The sequence below is a fragment of the Pogonomyrmex barbatus genome, unplaced genomic scaffold (genome assembly GCF_055798465.1).
Source record: "Pogonomyrmex barbatus isolate J1 unplaced genomic scaffold, ASM5579846v1 scaffold9, whole genome shotgun sequence".
NCBI lineage: Eukaryota > Metazoa > Arthropoda > Insecta > Hymenoptera > Formicidae > Pogonomyrmex > Pogonomyrmex barbatus.
In genome coordinates, this window is record NW_028297193.1 from 3,561,537 (window position 1) to 3,582,963 (window position 21,427).

General features: G+C 35.4%; 1 protein-coding gene across 1 annotated transcript; it reads left to right on the forward strand.

Annotated features, from left to right (window-relative positions):
* Positions 1-1,308: 1,308 nt before the first annotated feature.
* Positions 1,309-21,383, forward strand: LOC105428545 (uncharacterized). Its single transcript, XM_011640921.3, has 9 exons — positions 1,309-1,629; positions 11,695-11,837; positions 14,803-15,236; positions 15,616-16,168; positions 16,230-16,473; positions 16,626-16,894; positions 17,084-18,874; positions 19,351-19,808; positions 20,014-21,383. The coding sequence occupies exons 2-9, from the start codon at positions 11,735-11,737 to the stop codon at positions 20,185-20,187; spliced, it is 4,026 nt and encodes a 1,341-aa protein (XP_011639223.2). The 5' UTR covers positions 1,309-1,629; positions 11,695-11,734; the 3' UTR covers positions 20,188-21,383.
* Positions 21,384-21,427: the final 44 nt, after the last annotated feature.

Genomic DNA, 21,427 nt, shown 5'->3' on the forward strand with positions numbered 1-21,427 from the left:
GCAACGTACACGTAACGCGCTGTGACGTACGTATCCGATAATCTCGTCATGGTAGCAAAAAAAGATATTAGCATTTTACTCATAAAATATCAATAAGCCATCCATACGTTTATAATCAACAGATTGCATCCGTGTAATATTAAATTAATGAACATACATGCGCTTAGAAAGCTAAATTTGAAAAGTATATTTTCTAAATCATTGTACTTCGAATAACATAGGATATTAATTAATTAATCAAAATTCAAAAACTACTATGAAATTATAATCTTATTATTATTATTATTAACTTGGACATTAATTTATTATTTAAGATCAGTTAAATCTCAATTCTGGCTCCACGTGGGAAATTTACTTCTCAAATATTTATAAAATGTAATTTATAAAATCTTGTTGTATAGCTAAAAGCTTGACCGAATTTTATATATAAGGTATTTTCGCATTGTAATAATATTTTTATTAAAATTAAAAGTTCAAAACTGTAGTTAAATCCAAGTTCGTCAACAAGTTTCAGGATCGTAACTATTCATTATCGCAAGTGTACTTGTTGTTCGGAAATTTTCGCTTTTTCTTCTTTTTTTCGCGGCTGTGGTAACGAATTTCTGGGCAAGGAAGTTTAACTCGATATTGGAGAAGTGTCTTTCTCGATGTGTAAGTGGAATCTCATCACACACATTGCTCCTGGGTAATTTTCGTTCGCATCGATTAATCTCGTTTATTATTGACATGACCGCGTCGCGACATGACATTTCGAAGCTTGTGCAGCGACAATCTAACTGGCCAATAAGCGTCTCATCGCAGTCGATGTTCACTGTAAAACGCGAAAATATTTCCAATAATAGCCTCGAATGAAACTTCAATATAGATCAATATGGCAAATATGGTGGACATTTTTTAATTCAATAATTATTTACATTAAGAGAATATCGATGATTATAATTCATAAAGCGACAATTAATAATTGCTAAAGTCGCACAGATATAATTGATCTTCACACAAAAAAAGAACAATTTTACTGTAGGCTCTTCGGCCAGATACAAATCTAAAAATAAATTTTGTGGAACCATCAAAACTATCATATAGGATATTTATAATGAAAGTATCGCAGAATTTTTTATATTCTAGCAATTAATTCGAACGTCCTATATTTCGATGGCTCGACAAAATTATTCTTCAGATCTACTTCCAGCGAGACTGTTTCTTTCCGCGAAATTGTTCTCCCGAAATCTTCTTTCGGCGATCGATTTCGATCCCGAGCCGACGTCACGGTGCGACGCGGTGGTGGTGATCGTGTCGTACGTCGCCAGTAGGGCCGTAGAATTCTAGAAGGGGGTCATCATACGAGGCCGCCGAGCGGCGGGCCAGCCGAGAACCAGTATACGGGTGTCGTTCTGCGCGGACTGAGCGGAAGAAGCGAGAGACGCGCGTCGGAGGACCACACGAGAGCGGCGTCGCCGTGTCGTCGTTGTAAATAAAACGAAGCGCAGTCGTGACGCGTCGTCGCGCGGTGCTACCGCACGCGATTTTTCACGCGGGGTGCTAACTCAAAGGGGTTTACCTCGAAAGGATTTTACACGAGTTCCGGTCGTCGGCATCATCCTCGCGAACGGATACGTCTACGATCGCGAGGTGAGTTTTAATTTGCAATGACGCTGGTGAAAACAGAGGTTTTCTCTCGAACAAGTCAAGAATAACACCTTTTTAATTTTGAAATGTATATTATCATAATTTATATAAATTTTATTAATATTTCTGCTAAATGCAAGTCTTTTTAAGAATATTTTCTTTATATTCTGCAACTCTGTATTTCATACCGTGTTCATTTTACACATCTTTAATGTAATTCTTCTTATGTATTTATGTATTTATGTACGCTGTCATCTTTTCTTGACGATAGAAAAATGATTAATGATCAATTTTCTGTTGTAAAATTTACATATAGTAATAAATTGTTAAGACAATACAAATTGTCAAATTAATTAGATCTCTAAAAAAAATCTTGGTTTATAAAAAAATAAAAGCAAAATAAATTGACTGAATAATTGTTTACTGGTAGTTCTATTAAACTATGGTTTTATTTTTTCTGAAACAAAAATTCATATTGTTACGCCGAACAAATTGAAATCGAAATATGCTTTTCTGAGATCGTCAGACAAATGAATCGATTTTTCACAAAAAAATTATAAAACACCAATAACTTTCTAGCGGAGATATATTCTCAACATGCGAAAAATCTTTCTTTCTCATCACGAGATGTTCGCTGATTTATTTATGAGCGCGGAGAAATTCTTTTCCCTCCGAGAAAATACTTTCCAGGCCGCGATTAGAATAAGGCTTAAACGGATCCCCCGATATTCCCCGAGAAGAAGAGTATCGTGGGGATTCCAAGGGATAACTTAATCTTTTTTTTTTAAATAGTTTACATTAAACCATGAACTCCAGTAAATCGCCTCGATATTCAACCTGTCGCTTTCGTAAAAATTTGCGAATACTCATTTTTTCGCAGGAGTACAGAGTTATGAGAGTTATTTGTTGCTTAAATGAACAGTAAATTTCCGCGTCTTTTTTTATATCTATTATAGTAGTAGGATTAAAACAAATTCCGCCTTCATATTCGTAACTCTTTCAGCACTTAAATAGAAAGTGATCGTATCGAAACTTTTTATAGACATTATGCGGTACATCGTAATCGAGCATTATATTTCCTGCATTTTTGTGGTATAACTTTCCGTGTAAAGCTTACATGCGTAATACCACCAAAAAATTATTTGCAGCAAACGTCAAATTCCTCTTTCTCAAGCAATGTCTTTTGAAACATATATTATTTATTTTTCTTATAAACATATATTATTTATTTTTCTTTAAATTTAAACGTAACGACATAGTAAAATCTATTTATGTAACTTGTAAAAAGAAAATTTAAAAAAGTACTTTATTTAACTTGTTGAAAAATTTAAGAGAGTCTTATTTAGCTTGAACATGGAAATTTAAGAGGGTGAGCAAGAGGGTACGCAAGTGTACTTCATTTCTAAAAAAAGGAGGTGAATTTTACTTCTCTGTATATTTCAATTAATGTATATCTTGTTAAATATTATAATCTTTTCTATAAATTCTTGCATAAATCGATACCGTGCCCGAGTTGACTGATTCCCCGCGCAAATACTTTCTAAAGCAGCTGGAATGCGATATCCATATAAACGCACGTTTTCCCGAACCGTGCCCTGCCCGTGCACACCTCGCGTGTGCATTTGCACGGGATGCACCGCTAAGAATTTTCAAATAGCGTGCCCGGCACATAGCGGAATCTTCGCCTCGAATCGCGACGGAGTCGCCGTTTGTTACCGCGTTGTATAACGTTTTCTATTTCCGCGATATCTTCGTCCTCGCGCGACGCGGACGTGAAAGCAGTTTCTTTCTTTTTTTTTTTTCTTCACGCGTGCCCGTTCCATCACTGTTCCAAGGAACTTTCGACCGAGAGAACACAGGTAAACTTAAATTTATGAACATTAATATGTCGTAACGAAACGCGTAAATTAAATTAAATTTGCCGTAACATATCCATCATGTGTAGTAACACGTTCCGCGATTACTAGACGTAGCGAAAGGTTCCATTTGAACAATCTAAGTTCGGCGGTATATTCCAATTTTATTAAAATCTAACTCGTGCAAATGATTTTTGTGAATTCGAATTTTTCATTTCTCATCAATCCATAAAATTTCGTCTATATGAATAAATGCTCAAAGAGAACAATATGATGTGACGTTTCAATCGATGAGATGAAGTATCGAAATATTTGGGCAAAAGAAAATTTTTCAATGCTCCTCTGTGCTTCTCTGTAGCAATCTGCAGTACTTTGTAGTCGCCTAGCTGACAACACCCGTCGCGTTACTTTCAAAAGCACACAAAGAATTTCCAATAGCGTTGCGCGAGGAAAACAGTGGCGCGCTCGTAACTTCCGACAGGAGAGAGAGAGAGAGAGAGAGAGAGAGAGAAAGAGAGAGACGGTTTATACTGCCGTATCTCTCTCTCTTTTTTTTTTTTGTTTTATTCACAAGCCGACTACGAATATAGAAAATTTTATGATTTGTTGCTTATAATTTACTTGCTGCAACTAAACAAAAATTGAAATTGAGAGTATCTCTTTTTATATTTTAATTACTTTTTGCTTTTATCTTCATGAAAAGAACAACTCTGCTGAAATGTCTAAAAATTTGACCACATACAGATAAAAAGAAAATAATTGTATTAGATTATTAAAAGATTTATACAGACTCTTAAATTGGTTGTCAGAATATTAAAAATTAATACAATATAATCATCAGATTTAAGTATTCTGCATAATTATTTTGATCATTCAATAAAATTATTTTCAGACTCATATTAAACTTTTATATTCTTGAACAAAATAATTCTTTCTATGCATAATATTAAATGGATGAAATATATACAACACCTTGTACTTTTTTTAATAAATCATTACAAGCGCAATGTTAATAATTTTGGTGACTTTAGACTGTTGCATTTGGTTCCACAAAATTCTGGTTCCACATACGAGTACGTGATTCAAAATAGCAAAAATTACTTTTTAAACCACTCGTAACGGCGATGCAACATTACCAGAATATCGCGATATTTTTGGAAAAAGGACTCTAGTGAATGAAAGAATTTCCCTGGCGTTTTGTCCCACGAGAGGAAATGTCCGTAGGTAGAAATACGTGGGTCGTTGGTTTCGGAGCAACGTCGACCGAGGCCAACAGTCGGTAGTGATTTTTATTTTGTAGCGAAAAAGTTTCTTTTTTCTCGCATCAACTCGCACACTCGTCCCGATTTTGTATGCACTTTGGTTTCCGTCATGGGGATTACGTGACGTAATAAAACAAGATAATTCCTATGCTCTGGAAAAGAATGTTGCATCGTGTTTAAACGTGTATCATAGAATTTGAAATTTCAATTATTTTGATTGAAACATGTATAAAATTGAAAAAAAAATCGGATTTAAATATCAAGCTATTTTATACATCTGTTTTTTATTTTACATATATTATATATTTACAGATTTAAATTTGCCATGTTTTTATTAATTCAAACACAACGTAGATTCTTGCTCTATAAAAGATAGCATACTAATCAATATACAGATAAAGATAATCATTGAGATAATATAATCTCTTTTTCTTCTTTTTCTCTCCTGGTTATTTAGTTCTTTCGTGAAATATAATAATATATTTTATTTTACTTTTTCATTTTATTTTGAAATTACCTCAAGATTTTATTTTATTTTCGGTTCTTTTATACGTATATGTTCCTATTACAATGAAATCAATCAATAATATTTTTCCAATCAAAATTTTTTATAGTATTACAAGACCATATATCGATTATAAATTAGAAATATAATTTTAAATATTTTAATTAATTAAAATCAAAAAGATTAAATTCTTCTTAAAAAATTTTTTGATAGATAAAAAATAATGCAATTTTATATATATATATATATATATATATATATATAAAATTGCATTATTTTTAAGATATTTTATAATATATAGAGGAAAAAGTCTTTTTTTAATAGATAAAAATATATATATATTTCTATCTAAATATATATATATTTCTATCTATCAAAAAAAAACTTTTTCCTCTATTCTTTTTAAAGATTTTTTTTGGTCGTATTTTTTTCCATTTATCTTTTTTTTAGACTCCATATCTATAGTATATAAAATATCTGGTTCTGGCAGCCGAACATCCGTTATTTTCCAATTTTCATTACAGTTTAGCTTTGTGAAGAGATGACACACTTCCGTGCGGTTCCATTCGAATAAAAATTTGCAACAGTATGCAAAAAACAACTCACCCATCGAACCGTTCAATCGCACATTTACTCTTCCGGTCGTCTACATTCGGGAGACGCGATCTGGAACGCATATCATCCAAAGATATCCATATAATCTACCAGCAACCTGCTGTGGGAAATTGAATGTTATATCAGCGTGCTAATCAGATCGGAACGACCAGGGTTTGTGCGGCCTACAACGCTTTTTGCTTGCATCGATTTATATCGATGCATTTGCCTTTACAAGATATTTCTGACTCAATGATTATTACTGTGGCTTCAAACACAACTTTTTTATTAATTTAAAGATAATGTTTCATAGCAAAAATATTGAGAAAAGTAATCGTTTAATGCGATTTTCGAGACTTTTAATCTGTAATATATATATCTCTATAGATATTTCGTAAATAAGCTTTCATAGATATGTAAGTTTTTTCATTTTTATAATTATATTTTTACTTTTAAAACTCTGTCAAAATATAATGTCAATTTAAGAAATTAACAGATAAATGTGATTTCAACATTTATATCCCTTCCTGAAGTTTAGTTTATCACAAATTCTTTTAGTCTTTAATTATTCAAGAATTCGTCAATTAAACATTTTGATATTTCCTCTGAGCAAAAGTCAATTTCAGATTTCAAACAATTTCTATTTATGACATTCTGTATAACGTAATAATTAATTATCTTGACCGAATATCGTTCTATGACTTATATTGATTAAATCTTCGTACGAGTAAGAGGAGTAATTATAAACTTATTATATTTATCCATCCAGCAGATGATCCAAAGATGAAGTTTTGCTTAATAATATATTCTCTTTCTTTTTTAACTCCCAAAATATCTATTGTTATCAAATCAAAAATTATTCTCTTTACAAAATTTAAACATATAATCTTGATTTATATAAAAAATAATCTAATTGAAATTTATGTCTTTTATCGATATATTGATTATTAAAAAAGAAATACTAAAAATCTAAAACAGAATAATAATAAGTAAATACATAAAAAATATTCTACAAAGAGTAATAGAGCACAATTTTATATCCAATTTGATAAAACTGTATGATATAAAATATTTATCTTTATATTTAATCTTCTAATTGGCGTCAGTTTTATTTTATGCAAATTGATATGTTAAAAATCATATTACGATGTTATGTAAAATATGAATTTCTAAATGTAATGCAAGCTTAATGTTTGCATAATATAAACTTGCTAATGCATTCCAATAAAACGCATTTATAGAATATGAAAGCACGAATTATTAATAATACACGCGTAAGAAAATTATATACTAGACCTTACTGGACTGCCGTTTTGGCTACCACAAGATTCAACGCGTACGGCTCTCAGAAGCAAGAGACTGTGCAATTAAAAAAGATGAATCGTGCACGTAATTTTGAAGCGCTATTGGCCACTATCTCCCTTATTAAGTATGCAACATACGTTCTTCCACATATTCATTTCGCACAAGATTTGGCATGCCTCCACCGGATTCTGACAATTACGAACGAGAGTCTCGTCCGGTCTATGGTATCCACCATAAATATTGGAGCTTTTCGGAAGCAGGCACATGTTCTTTAGCCCCGGTATTTGCATATCAAATATTTTATTTAGACATAATCGTAAATTAGTTTTGTGAAAAATATTTTTATTAACAGATTATACCTTCACATGAGTGTCCCATTAAGTGGAGAAAGGGAAGGATTTGAAGAGTTGAAATCCTCCCCCAAAATTTAAAAAAAGCAATTAAAATAAAGTTAAAGTTACAATTTACAAAACCTAATACTTTTCTCATTTAAAATCAGGAACGAGGAGATATTCCAAGCTCTAAAATATTTAAACAAGCAATTCATTAACGCAAAAAGTTGTTATTCATATATTAACAGAATTGATAAAAACCCCTCTCGAAAGAAAGTTCTGAATATGCCTATGTACTTCCAGAAGTTCCGCAAAATAATAGTATTGCTTGGATTTCGTGATCCAAGAGAGAGCTGCAAAGTTTTGAGAAGCCAAGGTTCTATCTTACTTCCATTTGTAGATGTGAATATTGCAAAAGCTTACGAAGCACGTTCTACATAAAACCAACAAACGAATGTATGATACTTTTAGAGATGTATAGAGACATGAAAAAAAAAGAAAGAGTAAACAAGGAAATTAATGTTCAATCCGAGATAGATCCCCTTAAAAGTATATAGATAATAAATCCCATACTTATATTTATCATTAAAAAGTAAATAAAAATTATATAATGCAATTCTGAGGAAATATATATATATATATATATAAATATATATATATATATATATATATATATAAATATATATATAAATATATATATATTCAAAAACGCAAGTAAATGATAAGATGAGAGAGTGAAAATAAAAAGAAATGATGTATTAAAATTGTTTAACATAATCATAAATTGTATGATATTTTTTGTGAAGTAACGATGATAATTTGGGAGAAAATCTAAAGTAACATTTGCGAAAAATATAATGATTTCTATAAAGCGTTTATACACGACAATGCTTTAATAGAATCTAGAGAAAGCACCGATGACATTAAACAAAGGCTCGAGATAACTTTCGCGTATAACTGTTTCTACCTCGCTATGCAGCCATTAGCCAAGTGCACTTTGCGTTTGAGTGCGCAATTTCCAGCGTGAAACGTCAAAACCATTATTATTCGAGTAAAATCACGGTAATGAAGGTATTGATTGATCGGAAAAGATGTAACGTTTTTTTAAAAAAATTAAACTTTTCTAAAGAAATTAAAATCTTCTTTGAAGTTTACATATTGATGCAAAATATAAAACTAAATTGTTCCACATGTCTTGTATTTTTTTTTTTTATTATATTTAATAATTCTATTATATTAATCAGCAATTTGAAAAAATTAATATTTAATTAAAATACGTTCGAGTTAATCGCGCAGAAATCAATTTCAGATGTTATATTCAACGAAATCTTGAATTTTACACATTTGAAGAAGATTCATGTGGCAGTCGTTAAAGCTAGAAATTTCAAGACATCTACTGCATCTCAATACTGAATTCTGAGCACATTTAATAATAATGTCACATAGTGCCATCAAGTATGCAGTAGTTATTTGTTTACCCTGTCGCCACTAAAATCGCACCGTGGCATTTATTACACGACCGTACCACTTATTATTCGCGAAGAATGTAAGAGGCTACGACGGGTGATGCCTCGCTTCTTTTTTTCTCGTGTTTCTCGGCCGATCGGCCATTCCTCGATTCCGGCGCGACTTCGACTTCTTTTCTCATTCACGATTCTCCGACGACCGACAGGCCCGACGGAATCGAGATTCTTTCCTTGGAAGATATGCGGACCTTGCCTTCTTTCATAAGCGCGGCCGCTTTTTTTTCTCCTCTCCTCTTTTTCTCACGAAAGTGTACCGACGATGACGCATTCGGGAATCCATACGATGCCACGACAATAGAAAGTTAAAGGCCAAGATCCGGAAGGAAGACGCTGACGACGACGAGTGACCCACATCCGGTGAATCAACCGTGAGAGAGTAGACGTATGCAGTCGCTTATATGGACCGTTGAGGAAAATATCACGAATAAGTAGAAACTCGATAGTGGAGATGAGAACTACAAAACGATAACTAATATCAATATAAACGCATCCAGAACGTGCTCCAAAGCGTAATAAAGGTTGACGAACGTTCAGCGCTTGATTCGATTGTTTGATTTAACAATAATTATTCCATTCAACAGATAATATTCCATTTATTATATTGCAGTATATATAATATTACCATATCACATTCTACCGTTTACACGAATATGGAAATTGTTTTATGCGACTGATTATGTATCTAACTATAGAGCGACTTTTTTTATTTATTCTTTTTACTTTCAGAAAGTACAATAAAATTATGATTGAACGATTCTATATAACGGTAATCAAATGTACCTTTTTTTAAAAGCTTGATAAAACTAATTTTAAGGATGAAAATGTTCAGTTTTCCATATGCGGAATTATTCTTGTATCTACTTCTCCATTATGTTCATAATTATCATATTCTCTGAATTAAAATACGCGTTTATTTCAATCAAATTCACCTTATGATCCATTTACCTACCGTCTTTATTTTTACTCTCACGAATAATTAATGAGCAATGATACCTTAAATAATGCGCGAACATTAATGCAAACTTTCTCGCACGATCGAGTTCGTTACGTTTTATTGAGGTCGTTCGAACGAATGCGATTGGTATTATTATAAGGGATAAATATAACTTTTATCTTTAACCATTGCGTTTATAATAGAATATATTCTTCAGCACAAAAAGACATAGCGAAAAGAAGTACCTGTTAATTAAATAAAATTCCATATTTTTGGATCGCATCGTTTTGATTTATTTGTCAAAAAAACGTCCCAAAGAGGTAAAACAAACGGTTATATTAAATAGAAATTCAATTAGAATTATTTAATTTCAGTTTTGAGTCGCATCGTCTTTTTCTTTGTTTATTTATTAAAATAAAAATCCCGAGAAAATCGAGATTAATGAAATAGAGAAAAATCCTCTCGCATCTTCATCAACCGCAATTTATCGCAATACGTAGAAATCACTTCTCCGTTGACGGTCAACAACAGGCTAATGACAATCTCGTATAATCTCGACGCGATTGCTACACGTAATTGCCATCATGCACCAAGAAGTGGCGTGGCATTACGGCCATATCCCACTATCGTTGCATTATTCATGTCGCCGGGCTACACACCCTAAATTCGAGGACTTCCCAGAGGATGTAACCGCCGCAACGCGCCGGTAATTTCACCGTCGAGCAGCCTTGCCAGCTATCGCCATATAAATCACGAAGTAAGGTGCATTAAAGACCGTCCCGTGAGGGGAGCGATAGGCTTCTTTGCATTCTAGAGCTTAGATACATCGAAAATAACGCTTGAAATATTTATTGCGTACTCACAGGCATAACTTTCGTCGGTATTGATCACGGCGAAGCCGTCTTTTTTAGAGCGCATTCATAAAAATTTTATCTTCTGTGTTAAATCATATTTCCTAAAATGTATCTAACTCTGTTCCCATAAATATTATTGAACTAATATTAATGATGTCTGTTATTAATAATAATGTGTTTTTATTTCTGTCTCTAATAATAGCAATGATATCCAATCAGAATGTCTCACGCAATCAATCAATTTACCAATATTGAAATTGTAATTACATTAGATAGAGTACGATTGTTACAATTCTTTTGTTTTTATTTTTTAATTACATTGTAACCATTCTGTGAAGAATCTCACAATGGCTACAATGGGCAACGGCGGGATAATCGTCGCGATGAAAAGAAACGATACGTCACAGCCGAGCTTGTAATGAGATATAAAAAGAAGAAAATGAGAAAGAAGAAACGAAAACGGTCTGACAATTCGTAGATCTGAAGTCGAGTTTGGCTCATGAATAACGTAGGAGAGAGCGCATTAGAATATTCCCCGCGGCATAACGAATAAGGAGACATAACTTCCATTGTTATTCCCCGGGTTTTAAAGGGGAGAGTCTCTGACTCACGGTGATTACGAAAAAGAGGAGAGACTCTACATCGGATAACGATATTTCCACAAAGATGGTGCACTTGAAAGAAGAGTCAACGGACTTCGCCGTTAATTTATTAAGAGTGCGTCACGTTGAAGCGAACAGAGCGGACAGAGCTATTTTACTCTCGTTTCGAAAGGAGAAAAATGGTGGAGCCAGACGACTACGGCTTTTCATGTAGCCTTTAAATTAGCGTTCCTATCGATTATCGCGACGATTGGATTTTTTTCGTATTTTAATCAAGGCACAATTGTGACTGTTCCAGATAATAGCGGCCGGCTCAAAAATTACTTGATGTGCTGAGGATGCGCCGTGATTTCTGCAACGGTGGGCTTGCCTGCGCCGTTGTGTGGGTGTCGTCGACTTGTCTGCTACTCGTTCTCTCGCTGTCGACATCGATCACCGCTGGTATGCGCTCTATTTTTTCTATTTTTTTTTGTTGCTTCGTTATTTCCTCCTCGTTAGACATCTTTATCCAATGCGTGCGTAAATAGTGTTAAAAAATAGATAATTAATGCGATTACAAAAAAGTATCTTTGGAAAATAAATTGACATCTTCATCGTGTATTTCGACATTTTAAATCGTGCAACGTTATATATTATTTGAATCACTCCTTTAAAATTTAAAACTTCGTATTTTTATATCTCTTGTTTATATCCTTTTTTTTTAATTTAATAAATTAGTCAATTTTTATAACAATATTTATATACAAAATCAAAGAAAAAATAACGAAGGCTTTCTTTAAATTTTCTCCATAATGATCCTTAAAAACTATTTATTAATAAACGAGATCTGTTTGTTTACAACAATAATTAAAAATTTGTGAATAAATTTCATTTTCCACGTCATAGAAAAATGATGCGCAGCAATTCTACTGTTACTATATAAATAGAGATAAATAGAGAGCGTTTTCACGCGTAGTTTTGGAATCTAAACTTAGAATCAAATCGGTTGTAATGCTCGATATTCGCTTGGTAATCGTAGCGTTACGAATTTCGCATACGTCATACGCGTGCGTACACGCATGAATTACACGGATCATTAACGTACATGACGTAGAGATGATCGGAAAAGCAATGCATGTATATTCGAATCAGCGAATTAAATAGCATATCTAACGATATAACGCGATATTACTCTGATTAGAGACTTCCCTGACGATTTCGTATTCCGGCAATCGATTCTTATCGCGATGTGTTACAACAGGATGCATCTTCTCAATAAATATCGAGGGCAACCCGATTTGCATGTCAATAACAAATTGAATTTCTCCCACACCATTAAAATATCCCTTCGCCTTCTCTTCTGTTTCTTTCTCTACTTCTTTCTCTACCCCCTTTTTTCTTTCTCTTTTTTTCCTTCCTCTTATCATTTTTCTCTCTTTTAAAAGAGAATTGTATCGAGGATACGAGGATACGCTGGCTTCAGCAATGTAATATATATTAAATCCATTTGTAACGCTTATTGAAATACAATAGAAGACAATAGATTTTTGCTGTCTTGAAGAACTGATACATATATACATATCAGCGTAAAATTCTACGCTAACGCAATGTAAAATTCTATTTTGTATATATCAGCATAAAATTCTATGTAATATTATATAATTATTTAATTATATAATGTAGAATTGTTATATTCTATTACATGATATAAATCTAGAGAACGAAAGAGACGAGAATATCTATGACGAATCGGAAATTTGGGTAATTGAACGCACGGCGTTTAAAGCCTCTCGAATTTCACCTGGATTTTGATGAAACTCTGTTTTGATGAAAAAATCCACGTTCAAAAAATACTACGGGCGGCAGATTAATAGTCACTGCACACGCTGATATATATAGCGTACTGAGGACTTTCGCTAGGAGATACCTAAATGGAATATCCATTCGGGTGGATTTTCTTTTCGTGTGTGCCTGTCTGAGTCGGACACTTTCTTCATTTGTCACATGAACGTGCATCACCGTTCCGCGTATTAATATGTGTCATGTAACGGAACGCGGATGGCAAACACCCATCGCATCGTGCATAAATTTGCTACGAGAGTTTAAATGTTTCGAATTGAAAAACATTTAATGTAATTTGTATTTTAAGACATTTAATGTACATTGATCTTCTTGTAATTAGAAATTCCAATTGAAATTAAAAAAAAAAAAAATTGTAAAAATTGTTTGTTACATGAATCTTATACTTTAGCAATTGTTTTAAGAGTTATTTGCTTCCATATATCTATTTCCATTTTTTCATAGTAACTTTTTATAGATTAACTTTTTCATTCGTTCATCCCATTTTGGCGCATGTTCTTTTTTTCTTTTTTGAATGCTTGGAGACACTCGCTATCACGGTACCGCCTTGAAATGCGCTCATAGCACGTTAGGTAAGTATAGTAAGTGTGGCAGTAGGATGCCGAGGAACCGTTAGCTGTTGAGTCCAGCTATTTTTATTATTATTATTATTATTATCATCGTTGTGCTACACTTTAGTCCAAGCGTGTTCAAAAACGCTACTCCAACTTTTCTCATCCGAGAAAACATCTCATCTCGCGGGAACTTATTAAAGCGAACTTATTAATTTCTTAATAAACCTATTAAACCAGCTTAAATCTGAACTCACAATGTGGCACTGAGCATACGCTTTTGTACTATTTTGTGCTTTTTATTAAAAATTGTTATCTTTTATTAATTTATATGTTTTCTGTTAAATATTATTTTGATTTTCTCTAATTTATTATATTTATAGATCTTAATTGTTTGTAAAACGCGATGATTATTTTTTATTCTCTAATATCGATTTGAATTTTTTATTCTCTAATATCGATTTGAATATACTTAAAAAACATTGTATTATAAATGTATTCAAAATTCTTATTATTTTTTGCTTGCAATTATGTATTCGTGAATTATTAATGCGAATAGTTTACAATTATCAGCATGATAATTAAAAATCAATAGCTAATATTAAATCTGATTGAATAATATTTAAAAGTTTAAATGCAAAATCTTATACTGAAATGAATCTTACAAACTATAGGAATCAACAATAGAAATATCAATCGGAAATACCACGGTTATTTCCGATTGTTTTTATTTTTATAATTAATTAATATTTCTTCTGGATATCGAAAATGGAATTCTAAAAATTTTCGACTTTAACATTCCGTCGAAATAAAGCGAGTAATTGATGTGAAAAGTTAGAAAATTTCTAAATTATATCTTTAATATGAGAAGGAAAATATTAATTTACAAAATAGAAATGCTCAGAAATGATGACTTCATATTCTTAGTTAATTTTTTTCTTAACACTAAATCCATATCGATACAATATCGATATTATGTTTGGATTTACAAATCGCATGATTTGCATTTCACGCAGAGCCACTGCTGAAAGTTGCCGGTCGATGTCCGTCTCTCGTCGAACAGAATGTATGTCCATCGAGAGCGCCGGCCTGCAAGAATGACTACGAATGTCAGGGGATGCCGGGAGAACGATGCTGCAAAACCGCATGCGGTCTCCGCTGCGTCGCGGGCGAGCTGACCGGATGTGAACAGCTGGCGTTGGCGGCTGTGAGAAGATCACGGGCCCTCGGCGATCGGGGTCCGTCGCAGTTCGTGCCGCGGTGTAACAACGCGACCGGCGAATTCGAGAGGATACAATGCGAGCCACACGGCCGCAGCTGTTGGTGCGTCAATGAGATCGGCGCCGAGATACCCGGCACCAGGGCGCCCAGCAAGAGTGTCATAGACTGTGACAGGCCTCGCGATTGTCCAGCCCACAGCTGTCGAATGCTCTGCCCTCTGGGATTCGAAGTATATCCAATATAAATCTATATATTTTACACTTAATGTGTTCAGCGTTAAAGATTATCATCAGTTTTGAAAATGTCCAGGAACAAGCCTCTTTTTGTTCTTTTGATTCTTCTATCGTTTCTCATATTGCAAGAATAAACTTCTAAATATCTTGTAACGTTTGTGAATCGATTTTACAAACGACTGTACAGTTATAATTTATAAGGTCTAATTTTATTAGAAAGTAAATGGCTGCAAACATTTAAAGATATATATTAAGATATAAAAAGGGGAATTTTTTTGTGTTTTTAAATGGAATACCATTTTAGATGTAGGCGAGGTGGGGAATCTTTCATAAGATTCTTATTATAGAAAAACGCCGTGTTTCCCAATATGATAGATCAATGAGGTCACCGGCTGCCCCAAATGCGAGTGTCGGGATCCCTGTCACGACGTTACCTGTCCAGGGACTGGACAGACATGCGAATTAATCGCCGTGAGCTGTTTTCGGGAGCCGTGTCCACCGATACCCAGCTGTCGGAAGACCAGATCCTTATCGACAATCTGTCCGGCGGGCGAACCCTTGCAGATCACCGATTCGCCACGGCCATTCCTTTGCGGCGACACGCCAGGTAAACCAACTTGTCCGCCGATGTACAGCTGCCTGGTAGAACCCAAACAGGAATACGGGGTCTGTTGTCCATCCAACGTGAAGCTGCAACGACCCGGCACGTGCCCTGCAGAGGAATCGACGACAAGTTCATGCGGGTCTACCTGTCGTTATGACCTCGAGTGCCCTGGTCCCCAAAAGTGCTGCAGCAGCAAGCATTGCGGTGGTAACGTGTGCGTGATACCTCAGGATCTGAGCGCGTGTCATCGCGACCGCATGCTCGCCGAGATACTCAGTGTCTCCGAGCGTCAGGGTCGTGGCTATATTCCGCAATGCACGGAAGGTGAGAAGCGAATTCTGCAGCAATGGAATTAAAGCTTCTAACACATAAAATAATTGTACAGATGGAGGTTTCGAGACGAGACAATGCTCGAGAAACGGACTTGTCTGCTGGTGCGTGGACGACGAGGGTAGAAAGATATCCGGATCCATGGGTCCCGCCGAGAAGATTGATTGTAGATCGATAAGCAAAGCACGCTCACTTCCGGCGTCTTGCACGTTTCAACAGTGCGCCCAAGTCTGCCAGTACGGCTTCAAAACTGACGCTTCCGGTTGTCCGACTTGCGAATGCGATGATCCATGCGAGGGGTAAGCATATCAACGCAACAATAATTAATCTCTTATTTGTGAGTCAAAGTTATGAAATTATAAATTTCTTCTTTTGTTATTTTTTTCATTATTTATTTTAGTAATAACAAAGAAAGAGTGAGTAGTTCTTAATTCCTCTGTTATTTTTACAGATTTCCATGCCCTGAAGAACAGGAATGTATTCTAAAGCGGGAGAACGGCTGTCCCGACTTTCTCTGTCCGACAAAACCGGAATGTAAACCCAGGAAGACCTACAAGAGTCCCTGCGATTTCGGTACACCGTTGATCGATCAGGATGGAAACGCCGCGACTTGCTCGACTAATGAAACTTGTCCCGACGGCTATAAATGCACAATGATATTGGAAGCTGGTCAATCGGTGTGCTGTATGGAACCGTCAAGCCCCGCGAAAGCACCCACAAGTAATTCTATCAATCTTAATAAATAAAAATAATAATAAAAATAATAATAATAAATAAATTTATCTATTTATCTATTTACAATACTTAACAATAACAACAAATATATTGTTTAATTAAATTAAAGATAAATATCTAAATTAAAGTTTTTATTCTAAGATCTTCACGTGAAAATGTTTCTAAAATGTTTAGTGTGCGAATATCTGCGGGACTTCAACGATCGCATGGAAGGTACAAGGGAGGGAATGTCCTTGGCAATCTCAGCTCCTCAATGCGAACAAGATGGTAGTTACAAATCTCTACAATGTCACAATAATACCAGCTGCAAATGCGTGAATCATCGCGGAGTAATCTTGAAGACTGATCTGGATCCATCGGCCTCGGCCGACTGTGAAGCCATCAAGGAACTCACGAGGATCTGTAAACGTCTGTATTGCAATCTGATCTGCCCGTATGGTTATGAGGTGGATGTAGCCGGCTGTGAACAATGTCGTTGCCACGAACCGTGCCACGATGTCACCTGCGGTCCGCACGAGACCTGCACGATGATCGACGTGAACTGCGGCCCGAACGAATATTGTCCGGCGGTACCGGCGTGTCTTACAACCAAGCCGGGTCAGTGCCCATACCTCGTGCCGAGCTCATCGAGTTGCGAGCTACAGTGCAGCAATGATCAAGAGTGCCCATCCGGCGACAAGTGTTGCTCGACCGGCTGCGGCACGCAATGCGTGGCACCGGTTATGGCCACGGCTTGCCAACACGCTCGTGCGGTCGCCGAACATGCCGCCAGAGAATCGGGTGAACCCGCGAGAAGAATCTACATACCCAGATGCGATACCAACGGCGCGTTCGAGCCGGTGCAATGTCACAATGGCATATGCTGGTGCGTAGATGAGGAGGGGAAAGAAGCCGCCGGCACTCGAGTTCTGGAAGGGATCGTGCCGCGCTGTAGTACACCCTTGAGATGTCCGGAAATCGATTGCAAGCTGGACTGTCCAGATGGCTTCGAGCTAGACGCGGACACGGGCTGCCCAACGTGTTCATGCCGCGACCCGTGTCGCAGCGTAACGTGCCGTGGTGAGAACGAAGCGTGTCGGATGGTGGAGGTCGCGTGTAGCGCACCGCCGTGTCCTCCGGTACCAGTCTGCTTGCCAAAGAAGGATAATCCATGCCCAAATAGCTCACCGTTACTCGATCAAAACGGCTCGGTCGCTATCTGTGGTCCGCATGGTCGTCATTGTCCTTCGACGCACAAATGCGAGCTATCGCCGTTGGACGAGTACGCTGTGTGCTGCCCGAAACCGCGTGAAGTCTGCTTTGAGCCACCCCGAAGGGTACCCTGTAATCCAAGCGCAGGTTTTAACGAGACCGAGAGATGGTTCTTCGATCCAGAACGCAATGAATGCCGACGCAAGCACGAGTGTACCTTAGGTCACAATGATTTCTCTAGCCGGCTGGTGTGCGACACTGTGTGTCCTGTACTATCGCAATGTGAAAGACTACGTGAAAAGAACTTGAAGCGGTCGCAGCGACTCAAACAACCTACATTCCTACCCAAGTGCAATCCTGAAAGCGGAACGTGGGAACCGGTACAGTGTTTGGAGCATGTCGGTGTTTGCTGGTGCGTGAATCGAAAAGGCCAGCCGGTTAAGGGTTCGCTCACTCGAGCCGCCGAGCCAAAGTGTAACTTTCGGCAAGCCAGACGAGGTGGCAGAAGACCAGAATCGCAAGAGATAGATCGTGAAATTCAAGCAATCATGGAAGACGCTCTGCTGAATTTGGAAACGGATGAACGACGAACAGAAAAGATCCTCGGAACTAGATGTCAGGCGATGAAGGACAAAGGCCACGTGCCGGCGATATGTGACCCACAGGGCAGATTTGAACCTACGCAATGTGCCGGCGATACTTGCTGGTGTGTAGATGAAGCCGGTAATCAATTGATCGGATCTGAACCATTTTTTAAAGGAACGAGCATTTGCTGTAAGTGGAAGTTTTTTTTTTTTAAATATCTTCATTATAATAATTCGACAAATATAAATAAAAATGTTTTAAATTTAAATTTAAATCAATTTTTAATAATAAAGTTAAATGAAAATTTGATTATTAAAAGTACAGCTTTCTGTGTTAAGATTTGGACATGGAATAGAGAGTGTTTTTCAAAGTGAGAATTGCGTAACTAATTCAAAGGAGTTACAAAAAACCTCGAAAATTTCCATTTATATATTTGACTTTAGATAGTAATAAAATATATTAATAATTAGTAAAATAATCTTTAAATTCATTCAACTCAAAAGTTAAAAGGAAGTATTTATGTTTTGTTTTTTATAAGAGTCGCAATCCAAAAAAGTTTGAAAAATATCAAGGTAGAGAATAAATTAAAAATAATATCGTATAATATATACGTACATGTATATGTTATATGCAAACACAATTTAATTATTATATTTATTAATTAGTGCCCACTCCAGTCGAAGCTGTAGACGTGACGTTACGTTTTCCCGGTCGATTCCTGGCCACAGATGAGACGCGATTCGCCAAAGAGGCTGAAAATTTTCTGCATGAGCTCGGTGCGAGACTCCGGAAAGACATTCGAGTGGAAATTAATCAGGATTCAGCGATTTTGAGCTTCGAAATTGTCGGCGCGAATAAAGTGGACGTGGCATTCCATTTGGAAGAACTCACGCGAATTCAGAAGTTATCCATGCTGGGTTCGTCCGCGGATGCAACGACCTCGCGTTTTACACATCGCTCCACACCTGTGGCCACGCAGAGTCGAATCGTCGCGTTAGAACAACGTGAGATTCTCACGCAAATGGAAACGCCGTTTTACCAAACAGCCACGATCGTGCTCGCAGCAAGTAGCGCCTTTGTCATTAGCAGCCTCGTGATTCTATTGATGCTGTACCGCAAAAAGGTAAAGATTCATAAAGCATCATAAAACTTCATTGAGACAACGAGAATCTGTTTTTTATATTCTTTATATTCTATTTCTAGATCTTAATTTAAATTTTATTTAATATTTTAATATTATAAAAAAATATCTAATAATATTTTTAACGTTCATGAGAATTATTTACAACCTCAATTCTCTACAAACACTCTAAATAAATTCGTTACAGATGAAGGTAAAAGATCCCACGAAGACGTTTCCCATGGACCAACACTTTCTCGCTTATAGCCAACAGCCCGTTTACGTGATATCAGGGGCAGAGCAGAATGAAAAGGAAAAGGAAACTGAAGCGCAGCAGATGCTAGAGAATATTCATACATCGGATACTATCATCGGAGCATAAAATGATTCAATGCTTTTTACATAGGTAATTTTCATCTTGTACGATAGAGATTCTTAAGCTTCTCTTTTTCCAGGAGTACTCAAGTAGAACGATTTATAAGGAATTTAATGGAGTTAATGGATATAAAGAGACGTGTTGAAATCTTTCTAAGTATGTGGCATTTATCATTTCCAAAAATTGACAATTATATGATAATATAATTTTTGATATTTAATTATTGTCTCTTCAAATTTAATAGATTCTCTCAAATTATTCGCTCTTCTATTCTTATAATATGCATCGGTAAGGAGAAAATTTTTAAAGATATATATATATATATATATATATATATATATATATATATGTCAAAAATGCAGGATAAATTTTTTACATATAAGTCTTTGTTTTTGGGAAAAAATTCAATAATTAGTAACATATCTATGACTTCATAGCTTTCGATAATCTTTAATGATGACGATTGTGTTATATAGCCGAATTTATTCTGAACTGTCAGTCTCGACAGTGGTTATTATGAATAGAGGCTCAAGAATTAAAAGTGCAACTGGAAATGCGAATTAATATCGTACATGGTATAGTATACATCATAGTCAAAAGAGTATCATGTATATCACACTGTCAATCTCACCATAATTTATTGTCCACATGAAGTTCATCATTACGGTCCATAAGACTTGACGATCAAACGAATGCACCAGGCATGATATTTTCGGATTAGATATTTATATTAGTCGATTTAATATATAAAATTATAGAATCTATATGTACAATTCTTAATTCTTAAATTTAAATTTAAGCGATTTTGATGATACAATATAGAATGATTGGAAAATATAAAACTCTGCTTCTAGTAAGTAAAAGAAAAGAAGTAAGAAAAAATATAACAATTTTTTTAGAAAATCGGAAAATATTTATTTGCGAATAATGAAGTTTTCCGATAGACGAGACATTAGTTTGATCGTCGAGGATATAGGTAAAGGATTTTATTATTCTCACTGGTATATTTGTCTCCATTACCTCTTCGATGTGGGAGTCACTAACGTTAAGGTCGTCCTCGATCTGAAAATCACAAGATGTAGGACGTCTACGTTAATACATCGCACGACTGTAAATAGATTATTATATTTATAGATTTATACTGTGTTCGATTATTTATATAGACAAATAAAGATTCGGACTTCTCCTGTTTTTCAATAAAAGATTATTCCTATAATTTAAATATTCCATATTTTTCTTCCATTAT